General features: G+C 62.4%; 1 protein-coding gene across 1 annotated transcript in view; it reads left to right on the forward strand.

The window, feature by feature from the left end:
• Espnl (espin like) overlaps positions 1–11,755 on the forward strand; it is a 29,795-nt gene extending 18,040 nt beyond the window's left edge. The window contains exons 6-9 of the mRNA XM_047544961.1: positions 3,258–3,372; positions 3,865–3,977; positions 4,695–4,889; positions 6,324–11,755. Coding sequence (XP_047400917.1) covers positions 3,258–3,372; positions 3,865–3,977; positions 4,695–4,889; positions 6,324–7,928 — 2,028 coding nt within the window. The 3' untranslated portion in view covers positions 7,929–11,755. The remainder of the gene's footprint in view (positions 1–3,257; positions 3,373–3,864; positions 3,978–4,694; positions 4,890–6,323) is intronic.
• The last annotated feature ends 365 nt before the right edge of the window (positions 11,756–12,120 follow it).

Below are 12,120 nucleotides of genomic sequence, written 5' to 3' on the forward strand. Positions count from 1 at the left end.
CCTGCCCTGTGGAGACGCACCCTTCAGGCCCCTTCTCCGAGGCTGGCAGGCACGTGGCACTCGGGAATACCCTCTGCACGGTGGGGTTGATTCTCACTCACCTGGATGGGCAGAGGCCAGAGGAGCCAAGGAAGCAGGCCACTGCGTCTGTCCCCACCCTCTTGGTTGGGCAGTCTGATTGTGGGAGCCAGAGGGTCATTCCTTCCAGGCAGCTGCGGTCAGGCACGACCTGGACAGCGAGTGTGGCCCTCCACAAGCTGGAAGCAGAGCCTAGTGCCCCTGTGGGATCCAGGCCCTCCGGCTCACTCCCCTCAGGGCTAGACCTGGCTCTTCCTGGGCATGTGCCACTCCAGATTCTGAGCGTCTCTGAGCCTTGGGTTCCTCACTATGAAATGGAGCTCAAGACTTTTTGGAGGGCAGAGGCCGTGCTTGTCTCTGCTGTGTGGCCTTGGCACAAGCCAACCTGCCCAGGTTCAGAAGGCCCAGAACCCTTCATTCTACAGATGGGGAGACGGAGGCGCAGGGAGGGTAAGAGGTTCCCCTGAGCAGTGTTTTGTCCCAGGGAAAAGTGGAGCCTGGCTGCCCGGCCAGTAATGGAATCTCAGCTGTGGCAACTGGTGTCCAGCACCCATCTGCAGGTCATGATTTTCTCGGCCCGGGTGGCATTACAAGCCTGTAACCCAGCTGGCCACGCTGCCCTCCATGTATAATGCATGGCCGGCTTAGCGGTCCCAGTCCTCACAGAAACCCAGGAGAGAGATGCAGGGCCTGGGGCCAGGGCGACCCCAACCTCAGGACAAGGGTTTAATGCTGGGACTCAGGGCAGCATATGCCCAACTTTCAGGACCCTAAAGGATGATCCTGACCTTTGACCCTCCTTCCCATCATTGTGAATTTTCTCAAATTTAAAGAGGGGCAGGGGTGTGGTGACACTCAGCACCTGGGGACTCCACAGCCGACTTTATCTGAGCCACTGTTCAGAGCACCATGAAGACAGGAAGGTCAATGGATCAGGCCCCTGCCAGGTGCCCCTGAGGTCCTCATCTTCCTGGCTGACTCACAGGTGACACAAGCTCTGGGTGACTTTCCAGGGCTTCCTGGTGGTGAGGAGTGCAATAGGGCTCTGCCCAAGTACTCACAGTCCCCAGGCTGCGGGGGACACCCTGAAGCCAGAGTTCGGTCCCCTGTCCAGGCCAATGTTCATTCTCCATCCTCCCAGCAGGAAGGGCTGCTGCCAGCCCAGCTGAGCCCTTGCACTTCTGTGGGTGAGGTAAGGAAGGTGCTTTCTTGCCTCTTTCCACTGACAGCAGGGTCCCCTTGCCCCCTGCAGACCCCAGGGAAGCAGCCTCTGTGCCCACAATGGCTTAACTCAGCTGAGGATGCCTGTGCCCAGGACTCCCTGCCACCACTGCCGCCATTTGAGAGCGGTCAGTAAGCCACCTGCTCCTGTCCCTCTGGGCTGAGAGGTGCAGAGGACAGCAGCCAAGGCTTTGCATTTGTGCGGGGAGAGCAAGAGACCCCTGGTGCCGTCCGTCCCTCCCGAGCTGGCGCCTGCCTCTTCCTCTGCTGCCAGAACTTCTCCACCTGCAGAGCTCCTAGCCTGCAGGAACAAAGGCTGGCTCTTCAGTGGCACTCAGCTGTGGGACCTTGGGAAGCCCTGTGCCTCTGAGCACAGTTTCCACATTTGTGAGCCGCGAGTGGCACTGAGGTGGGGTGGGGAATCCTTTGGGTGGTCTCTCTTCTCACGGGGCTCAGGGATTTCAGTTCCTCCTCTGATTTCCCCAGAGGGTCCACCCCCAGCCCTTGCCCTGCGGAGGGTTAAGGCCCTGTGGTAAGGGATCCCACACCAGCCCCAGCTCTCCTGGCCACCGGACACCTCCGCCTTCAAATATTAATGTGACACTCCTACTCCTGGGGGCGGCAGCTTCACCAGCCCGGCTTCTCCTCCTGAGGTCCTGTCAGGCGGGGGGCTGGCAGACATTCCCCAGCCACGTGTCTGGAGGCTCCTGGGTTCCCTGCACAAGTTCTTGGAAGGAGCAAGGTGCGTGGGGCTGGGCAGACAGGGTCCCAGGCTGCGTTCCCTTCTCCAAGACCTTGAGGGCTAGAACTAGAGCCACCATGACCACGGCGAGGGAAGGCTCAGAGAGGCCAAGGCTTGCTGGGCAAGGCAGGGGACATCATGTGCAGGGGTTGTGGGTGGAAAAAAGGCAGCTTCCTGCAGAAAAGATTAAGAATTTGAGGGCAGGGAGAGCAGAGTGCTAATCCAAGCTGTGGTGTGGGTCACAGGCTTGTGACAGCCCTGGCCCAGGGCCACACGTTCTGTCTGAGCCAGGTCCTCTGTCCTGCTTGGGGCTCTCACTAGCATCAACCTGGGAGCTCCGACAACTACCTCTGGCTTCCGCTAGTCCCTGGAGGGAGGGGAAGTGGTCTGAGTCAGAGTGGGTGTGTACAAGGAGTGCCCTGCTAGCCAGAGGCAGGAGCAGGTGCACGGCATGGCAGGCAGGCATCAGGCAGAGCCCAGGTCCTCCAGCAGGGAGACAGGAGCCAGCCAGCCTTCGACTCCGTTTTAAACCAAAAGGCAGCAAGCCTGGTTTGAGGTCCTGGGAGGACACAGGGGAGGTATGGTGCCCCCCCCCCCAGGCCAGGTTTCCTACAAGGACAGCTGGACACAGGGCCAAGAACTGGAGTTGGAGTCAGGCTCCGCTGGCCACCATGCAATGCAGCCTGCACGCCAAGCACTGGCCTCATTGCCTGGAGATGGGCTGGTGGGCACAGCCCACTGCCCTCCCGCACCCTTGCCATCTCTGAGACATCTCTGTTGCTCTGAGACAGCAACAGCCCCTGTTGGGGTAGGGTCCGGGCGGGCCTCAGGTGGGTGTTCATGTGTGTGCCTAACCTAGTGCCGGAACCCCCAAGGTAAGCTGCTCTGTGGGGAGCCTGTGAGCCGGGCCGTGAGATACAAGGTCATCTGTATCACCTGGGCAGTCGAGGTGGAGGGCACAGTGAGCCACGGCCCCCACACCAGAGCTCAGGGGTATTTGGGGAGTATGGTCACCCGGCATGGAGCAGGGGGAGAGATGTGGAGGGACAGAGTTCTGGCCCTCTCTCCTGTATGCTCTCTGAGCCCTTCTCTGAGACGCAGAGGCCCCAGGAAGGCCCCAGGCTTGCCCACTGGATGCCCCAGGTCTGCTGGGCAGAGCTGGATGAGTGCAAGTCAAGGCCACCTGAGCCTCCGCCAATCAGGCCTGTCCACCCAGGTGCCAGTCCTGATGACGCCCCCACCTCCTCCATTCCCACCTCCTCCACTGTCAGCTGCGAGGCGCTCCTCGGAGGACAGAATAAGCGGGAACTCGGGGCTCCGGAGCCCCGCCTGTGAGTACACATTCGGCAGGACCGACCAGGCCTGTGTGGAGGAGCTGCCCCTTGCTCGGGACCTTGGAGGGGGTGGGGGGCTGTTGCAGCCATGTGCCCACACGTGGGAGAGAACACGTGCGTGTCTGTGTGTCTGCCTGTGTCTGTGTGTCTGTGTGCATGTCTGCCCAGGCCACGGTGCAGATGGTTGTTACCCTGGGCTGGGGCACTGGTGTGTGTTGTAGTGGGGAGGGGCACTGGGGACAGTAAGAGGGAGCTTTGGGGTCTGGCAGGGTTGCATCAGGTCATTTGGCCTCCATGCCTCACGCCCCATTGAGGAAGCCCAGCAATGACCAAGTGTGCCCAGGACCCAGGGGCATTTTTGGCAGGGCTGGTGGTCCTTAGCTCCAAGCACATTGCTCTCTGAGGGGTCCAGGGACTCTGAGCCGGGGTGCTTCTCCCTGTGCCCCTGCCCTTTCTGGAAGCCCCTCTGACTCCCTTCCTTCTCAGCAGCAGCGACTCTCAGCCCGTCCTGGCCTCACCAACCTGATCAGCCTGTCCCAAGGGAGCAGATGGCTGGCACAGCCCCCCCACAGATCACCACCAGTGCCCTGGCTGCCCCTGAGGTGCGTCCCCTGCCCCCAGCATCCTACCGTCCAAGGGTCCCAGTCAACCCACACCTAAGCCGCTGAGTCCTCCCAGAGTGGCCAGGCCCCTCCTCCAAGCACAGATGCCAGACCCACCACCGGGGGCAACTCTGGCTGGCTAAGGACACCCTGAGTTCTGAGGAGAGGGGTTTCAGGGTGGTGGTGACTTGCCATCTCATCATAAAACGTATAGGGACCCTGGTCTGTCATCCAGAGACCGGCCGCCCAGGCCTCTCACACTGACCTTTGAACTCGGGGATGCCTGTGCCCTCTTTGGAAGCAGCTACCACAGCAGGAGAGGCTGCCTGGCACCCACGCCTCCTTGGGGCCTCTGCCAGTTCCCCGTGCCTGCTGCTCTTTCCTGGCCTTGGGAGCCTGTGGCACTGGGGATGCCCCCTGGTGCTGGCCCTCTTAGAGCACTAAGCACTCAGAGCACATCTGACAAGTTAAGTCGCTGTTGCCAGTGTGCCCCACCCAGCCGACCCACCGCTTGCTCTGGCGACCTCTTCTAGCCATTGCAGAGAGGGGAGGACCCTCTGGTAGCTGTTCTTAGCCAGCAAACCCCCCGCACCACCTGGGCCCCACGGGGCTGGGTCCTTGCCCTCCGCGGTGGGGTTCCTGGGTGCAGGCGGACCTCCCCTTCCTCAGGCCTGGGTCACCTGGGGCCTGTGTGACCGGCCCCTCCTGTCTGCCCAGGGGGCGGAGTCGGCAGTGGAGGACGCCCCTGATGGCTTGGCTGCGCTGCAGCTGGACGGTGTGCCCTCGGGCGACCTGGACGGGCTGGTGCCCACGCGGGACGAACGCGGCCGGCCCATCCCCGAGTGGAAGCGGCAGGTGATGGTGCGGAAGCTGCAGGCGCGCCTGGGCGCAGACCGCGCTCGCGAGGCCCAGGTGCGGCCGGAGAGGCGGGCGGCGCGGGTGCGGGGAGACGGGCGGCGCGCCCAGGCTGGCGGCCGAGACCCCGCTGTCCCCACCGTGCGTGCGTCGGGGCCTCGGCTTCCGCTTCTGCGGGGGCGCGGAGCAGGCCCCCATAGCCCTCCTGCTCTTTGACTGAACCGATCAGGCCCCGCCCGCAAGGGCGAGCCCTGCGCGTGGTGGTGCTTAGACTCGGGGAGGAGGCGGGGCAGGTCAAGCCCCAAAGAGTCAAGCCCTGCAAGGGGAGCTCTGCCTTGGTGCTCCGAGCGCCCTTGGCGGTGATCTGGAGCAGGGGCCAGGAGGGAGGACCCCTGTGGGAATCGGGGTCAAGGGCCTTCTAGGCAGAAGGAGCCAGCGAGTGCCAAGGCCCTGGGGCAGGCAAAGCTGGTGCAAGGGAGGAGCAGGGAGAGGCCTGGGGCCCGCTAGACCACAGTGAGTGAGGGAGTGGTGGCGAAAGGCTTGAGGGGACATGGGCAGATGTTGCAGGGCCTGGAGGCGGTTTGGTGCCCCCTGAGAGTCTGAGCAGAGAGCTGTGATTTGACCTGGATTTTAACAGGCTCCCCTTGGCTGCCATGTGGACAGTTCAGGAATCTGGCTGGAGGATTCCAGTTTTGTCTGAAACACTGTGTCCAGGTCTGAGCTGCGTAGTGTTCAATAGTGGCAGCCCCCTGCGGCTAGCTAAATCAGTCAAAATTCGGTAAAAGCAAAAGCCCTGCCTCCAGCTGCAGCACCTCATTTCATTTCTGCCACAGGTGCATGCCACAGAACCCAGGACGGCACTGAGCTAACAGGCCCAGCCCATCCTATCTGTCAGGGTGCAGGGGCCACAGCCAGGAAGCCCGTCCGAGGCCTACCAGGGGGCTGGGCCCAAGGTGCTGCAGACAGCCGAGAACTCGGAAATGGAGGGTGGCGGGCTGAAGGGGTTGAGTGCCGAGTCCCGCCCGAGTAGCTGGGAGTCCCGTGCAGGCCCGTGGCTGGACGGTGCTCAGGAGAGTGGATGTTTACCTGGTAGCAGGATAAGGAAGGCGCAGCGCAGAGTGACTGGAGTCGCCTGTCTTCCTGGTCTGCCCTGCCTGCCCATCCAGGCGCAGAAGGCTCTGAGTTTGTTGGGAAGGGTCTAGGGAGCTCTGACAGGGTGGGAGAGATCAGGAAGACCCGGGAGGCGCAAGCAGAGGCACCTGCAGCTCCCTGGGGGTTCCCGAGCCCCTGCCGGCTGCACTTGCAGACTGGGCTGACTTGCACCTGACTTGCTTTCTAAGGTCAGAACAGGGCCAGGGACTGGACAGAGGTCCATCGGGGGTCCTGGAACTGGGCTGTGCCAGGGAACTTGTGACCAGCAGGAGCAAATCTTCTCCCCCAAGTAAGGCAGTGTGGGCCGTGGTCTTGCTGACTTGCCCTTCCTGTGCCCAGGAGGACGGTGGGAGCCCAGGCCCCACGGGACAGGCGGCCTGGCGGTACTCACAGGCCCATCAGGCGGTCCTGGGCCCCTTTGGGGAGCTGCTGACGGAGGATGACCTGGTGTACCTGGAGAAGCAGATCGCAGACCTGCAGCTGCGGCGCCGTTGCCAGGAGTGCGAGAGTGAGCTGGGCCAGCTGGCCGCTGAGCTGCAGGCCCTGCTGCCCGAGCCCCTGGTCAGCATTACCGTCAACAGCCACTTCCTGTCCCGGGCTCCCAGGCTGGAGGAAGACAAGGCCCCAGCCCTGGTGGCTGAACCCACAGACTTGGCGGAGACTGGGGAGGCTGTGCCTGGCGGGCAGCCCCTGCCCTTCTGGTGTAGCCACATCAGCCGCCTGGTGCGCAGCATGTCCCTGCTGCTGAAGGGGGTGAACAGGCTGGTGCAGAGCGAGGAGAAGCTGGCCACCCAGGCCCTGCAGGAGCCCCGCAGGGATGCCCCAGCCAGGCCCCCTTGCAGTGAGGCCCAGCGCGAGATCCAGGAATGGGGGGTGTCTGTGCGGGTGCTGCGTGGCAACTTCGAGTCGGCCCCTGGACAGTCCTGCGCCTCAGGCCTGGGCCCCTGTGAATTGGCGACCCAACCCGGGCAGTGCCTGAGAGGCTGCTGGCCAGCTCCCCTGCAGCCCCGAGGCAGCCCGACGGGAAGGGGACCAGGGCCAGGTGACACGGAGGAGGCCAGCGACTCAGGCATCAGCTGCGAGGAGGCCCCGTCGGAGGCGGGCGCCGTGCCCAGCCTGGACGCAGCCGGCCTGCGCAAGGAGCGCATCGTCATGCTGTTCCTCAGCCACTGGAAGAAGGCAGCCTACACCCCCGCCCTCAAGAAGGCTGCCCGCAGGACTCTGGAGGCCCACCGAGCTGGGCCACGGGGACGGGAGGTGGCCGGGGGCCCGCGGCCACCCTCCAGGCTGCCCAGCGAGGGCCCCCAGCTGGGCCACCTGTGGCAGCAGCAGAGCATCATCACCCACCTGCTGGGCAACTGGAAGGCCATCATGGCACATGTGCCAGCCCGGCGGCTGCGGCGGCTGAGCCGGCGGCTCCGCGGTCCCCTGTCCCCTGAGCAGTTCCTGCCCCACGTGGACGGGGCGCCCGTGCCCTACAGCAGCCTCTCACTGGACCTCTTCATGCTAGGCTACTTCCAGCTCCTGGAGTGCGACCTGCCCGCTGAGGAGCGCAAGATGCGCCACCTGCTGTGCTTTGAGGTCTTTGAGCACCTGGGAGCCCACGGCTGGGAGGCCGTGCGAGCCTTCCACAAGGCCGTGACCGACGAGGTGGCGGCCGGCCGACGTGCCTGGACGGACGGCTTCGAGGACATCAAAGCTCGCTTCTTTGGCTCCAGCCAGGGTGCCGCCTGGGACACAGAGCCTGGTCGAAAGTCAGGCCTGACCCCTCTTGGGCCCCTGCCATACGCCACTGTTCCAAGCAGTGGCCCAGAGTCGACGGCACAGCGCCTGGCGTCTGGCTCCCAGCGGGGCAGCTTCAACAGCGAGGACATCTGTGGCTACATTGACCGGAGCTTCGCCTTCTGGAAGGAGAAGGAGGCCGAGATGTTTAACTTTGAGTGACAGGGCTGCGGCAAGCCTTCCAGAAGCAGGTTGTGAGGGAAGTATGGCTTCCTCTTTTCCTTTCCTTTTCTGGGCCACCTGGTGGCCAGGCAGGCCCAGGCCAGGCCCACAGGTGTACACCTGCCAGCCTCCGTCCCACTGTGACCAGAGGTCTATTGAGTCGTGGCGCGCTGCTGCTCTGAGCAAGGACTGGATGTCGGAAGCCTTCTCTGCAGGAGCCCTGGGCCCCGTGGAACCTGCAGGCAGGCTGCTTGCCATCCAAGGGCCCGTGGCCTGGAAGTCCCCAGGCCCCTCTTCTGCTCCCTTCCCTGGTGCTCCAAGTGACCTGGGAGTCCTGTTCCTCGATTCCCTGCTGCTTCTGGTCCCGGCCATGTCGGAGCCTGTCCACCTTCTTTCTGAGTCCTAGGCTCAGGTCTTGCCCTGTTCCTTTGGTGACCTCCCATCTGTGGAAGGGGGAGGAGCTGGGAGCTGGAGAGAGCGGGACTTGATGGGCAAGAGGCCTTCCATCAGGCAGACCACCCTCCCGCGTCCTCCAGAAGGCGGTCCACGTGGACTCGCCTGCTGCTCATGCACAGCCACCCACTGCCATGCTGGTGACCCACCCCAGGGCGCTGCAGAGGGCCTGGCTCCAGAGGGGAGGCTCCCTGTGTGGGTCCTCTAGCTGGCCAGACCCTCCCAGGCCATGGCCCGAGGTGGCAGCAAGGGCTGGTCCTGGGCCACAGGGGGAGAAGCACAGGACGAGAAGCTCAAGGCTATTGGCTCCCAAGGGCAGCACACAGCAGGCTGGGCACAGCAGGGTATGGCCACCTCATGGGGCCTGTGAGTGTCAGAGGGCACCCCTTCTCCAGGAGGCAGAGGGACGGGGAAGAAGACGGATTCTGCCTCAGGGCCTCTGGTGCTACAGAGAGTTTCGTGAAGCAGGTGCTGGAAGGGAGCCCTGATGGCTGCCTGTGGGGTGCAGCCTGCCCTAGCTCCCAGTGACAGCCAGGAAGATGGGAGGCCACCTCGACTCTGGGGCTGTGGAGTCCGAGGAGGGCTGGGATGGAACCCAGGGGGACTCTGGGGCGGGGCGCTTTGTGAGATGGCCCAGCAGGTGGTGCAGGGAAAAGGTTTCAAGAATCTTATGCTGGCCACCACCTCCTGCAGCCAGGCTCCTGGGGACAAGGGCACAGTGGGAACAAGCCACCCTCAGGCGTCTCCTGCAGTGCCTCCACCTCACCACTGGGGCCAGGTCACCCTGGACCCTGGGAGCTCAGAGGGCGATAGTCCAGCTGTTGGGTGGATCCCCAGTGGAGAGCCTGCAGAGCGGCTGGGGTTCCTGTGGAGGGGCCTTGGGGAAGTGATTTCCTTCACTGCCAAGCCCCCCAGCTGTGCTGCTGGACCTGGACCTCTGTTGCCTAAATACAGCTCCCTGTTCCTGACCGACCTTTGCTCTGGGCTTATCCTCAACCAGCCCGGGGAGGGCCCTGTCCACAGAGGGCCTGGTCCCCGGTGGGCACCGAGGCCCGAACCTCACCACGGGGACCTGTGTGTTCACTGCACGAGGGGGGTGGGGTCATGGAGGGGTGGCCCGAGGGCCCAGGCCACGGCCTCATGCTCACCAGCCTGAGGCCAGGGGCCATGGCACCTTGGACCAAGCACCCAAGTACTCTTTCTCGGCCGATGAGGCCCTGACGTTGGACCTCGCTGTGCCCCACAGCTGTAGACGGGCTGGCCACAGGCACTGCCCCCGCTCATGCTGACGGAGGATAAGCGTAGGTGGGGCGGGAGCCTGGGGTGGCCAGTGTCAGAAGGTCGTGTGCTCTAGCATCTCCTGTGGTTCCTCCATGACCACATGCCAGGCGATGTTGGCCCAAGGGTCTAACAAAGGAGGGACCTGGGGGCTGGGTGGTGGGCAGAAGACAAGGACCCTGGCCTCCAGTCACCTCTGGGCAAGGAGTTGTGCCCCTGGCTCAGGGTGTCCTGCCTGCCCACCACGGCCTCAGAAAAGTCCCTCGTGACCTCTGGACCTCAGTTTCCCAGCTAAGGTTCAGACTGAGGCTCTCGGGGGGCACCCGACAAGTATCAGGGGACCTTGGGGCAGGCAGGCTGCCAGACAAGAGAGGTGGTGGTGGCTCAGGACCAGGCTTGTGCCCAGAAGGAAGATGACCCCCAAATGCCCTTCTGCAGACTCCCTGCTTCTGTGGGGAGCTGCCCCAGAGAGCTGGTTGCCTTGGCCTGGGGTGGGCCTGGGTCAACTGGTGCTTAGACATCTCAAGGGTTCTGATACCCTTTGGCCTGGGAGTCCCTGGCCACTCACAGCTCACCTGTGGGGAATGGGTGTCTGGGAGCCAGCGGGGGCTGACCCACAAGGTCACACTCACAGCTGGCAGTTCTGTTTGGTACCAATAAATGCCATTCTGTTGGCAAAAACTCACTGGAGACCCCAGAGGCCCACCCATGCATCCTGGAGGCTGCAGACTCAGGAGCGGCCAGGCAAGAAAAAAGGCTAGGAAGGGGCCTCTGCCAGCCAGGCCACGTGTGCCAGTGGAGACGCAGGAAGACGGGCCCGGGGCAGCGTGTGGGCAGCACCTCTCCCTCACGATGGGTCGGGTTGGGTGAGGCATGCTCGCTGCACACACCAGCGTGTGGGCTCAGGGCAGAGTGGAGCGTGCATGCAGGTGCACGGTGTGTGTGTGAGAGAGAGAGAGAGAGAGAGAGAGACTCTAAAGTTTGTTTGAGACAAAAAATGACAAAGAAAACTTGGAGGCCAGCCTTCAACAAGGCCCCCAGGGACCCTTGCCACCTGAAGGTCACAGCCTAGAGCCCCGGGCACAGCTGAAGCTGTGATGTCATTTCCAACTAGGCTACAGGACTGTGGCTCCGTCTCCAGTGTTCTGCACACTCCAGGGAACCCACAGCGGCACAGGGACCGTGCAGGACAGCCCAACAGAGGCCCCGGAGCAGCCTTCAGTCACTACAGCTTTGCCAGCCTACTTAGACACCCTGAGAGAAGCCCTGCACCAGAATCAAACCATATTTGTTTTTTGTCCTGAAACACTAGGTTTGGGGGTGATCTGTCACGCAGCTGCAGCTGACCAACACAACAGGAGTGATGACCAGGGGCTTGCATTCAGATACGAGGGTCTCATGATCACAGAGCAGTCGTCGTCCAAACCAGTGGCCTTGAGCCAAGTACACAGTCGCCATGTCAACAGATCAGAGCAGAGCAGAGCAGGCCAACTTCACCTGCTGGAGATAAAGGGGTGGCACCAAATCCCCAGGGCAAGAAGTGGCTGGAAGGAAACTCCGCGCCACCCTAAGCACAAAATAAGTCTCACTCGGAAGAAGAGACACCATGACCCAGCAGGCATGACACCCGGAGGGGAGCTGGCCAGTCTGGGCTGCGGGACCCTATCGCGGGCCAGCTGCACTGTCTGTAGGCCAGCTGGGCCAGCCTCGGGTACCGTCGCAGTCGCAGAAGGGACTGCAGGGTCCTTTGGTCTGTGCACAGGTGTTGAAGATGGTCGCAAACTTGAACTTGTGGGTTCAAGCTTACAGTCTTTTCTGGGGAGACAATCGTAGCCGAACACCCTCTTCCTTCCAGCAGTCCAAGATGGAGAACAACCTGATGTCCACGAGAAGAGGTGACCGGACTTCACTTCCGACTTCACACGGTGCGGCAGCTCCCTCTGAGGTGAACTTAGAAGGGTGTTTTCAAACACTGACCTCGTGGGAAGTGCTGGGATGTGGCTTCCAGTGACAAGGACCACACCACACCTTCACCCACCTTGAGACCAGCTGAGGCCTGGAGGGAGCCCACCAGGATGTGAAGGCCCTTGTCTTACTTGTTATCCTACTGTTTTCTACTTTATATTTTCTGCTTTCCAAAATGAATGTGTTGTTTTTATCATCATAAAAGGAAATGAGAGTCAGGTGCGGTGGCACATGCCTGTAATCCCAGTGGCTCAGGAGGCTGAGGCAAGAGGATCATGAGTTCAAAACCAGCCTCAGCAACTTAGCAAGGCCCCCAGCAACCCAGCGTCTCTCGATAAAATATAAAAAAAGGTCTGGGGATGTGACTCAGTGGTTAAGCACCCCTGGATTCAATCCCTGGTACCACAAAAAAAGGGGGGATTGAGCAGCACACTGTCATAGGCAGCGCCCTGGTTGATGAGGCTCCCTTTTGAACCCTGGCATTGAGTTTCCCTGA

The sequence above is a fragment of the Sciurus carolinensis genome, chromosome 3 (assembly GCF_902686445.1).
Source record: "Sciurus carolinensis chromosome 3, mSciCar1.2, whole genome shotgun sequence".
In the NCBI taxonomy this organism is placed as follows: domain Eukaryota; kingdom Metazoa; phylum Chordata; class Mammalia; order Rodentia; family Sciuridae; genus Sciurus; species Sciurus carolinensis.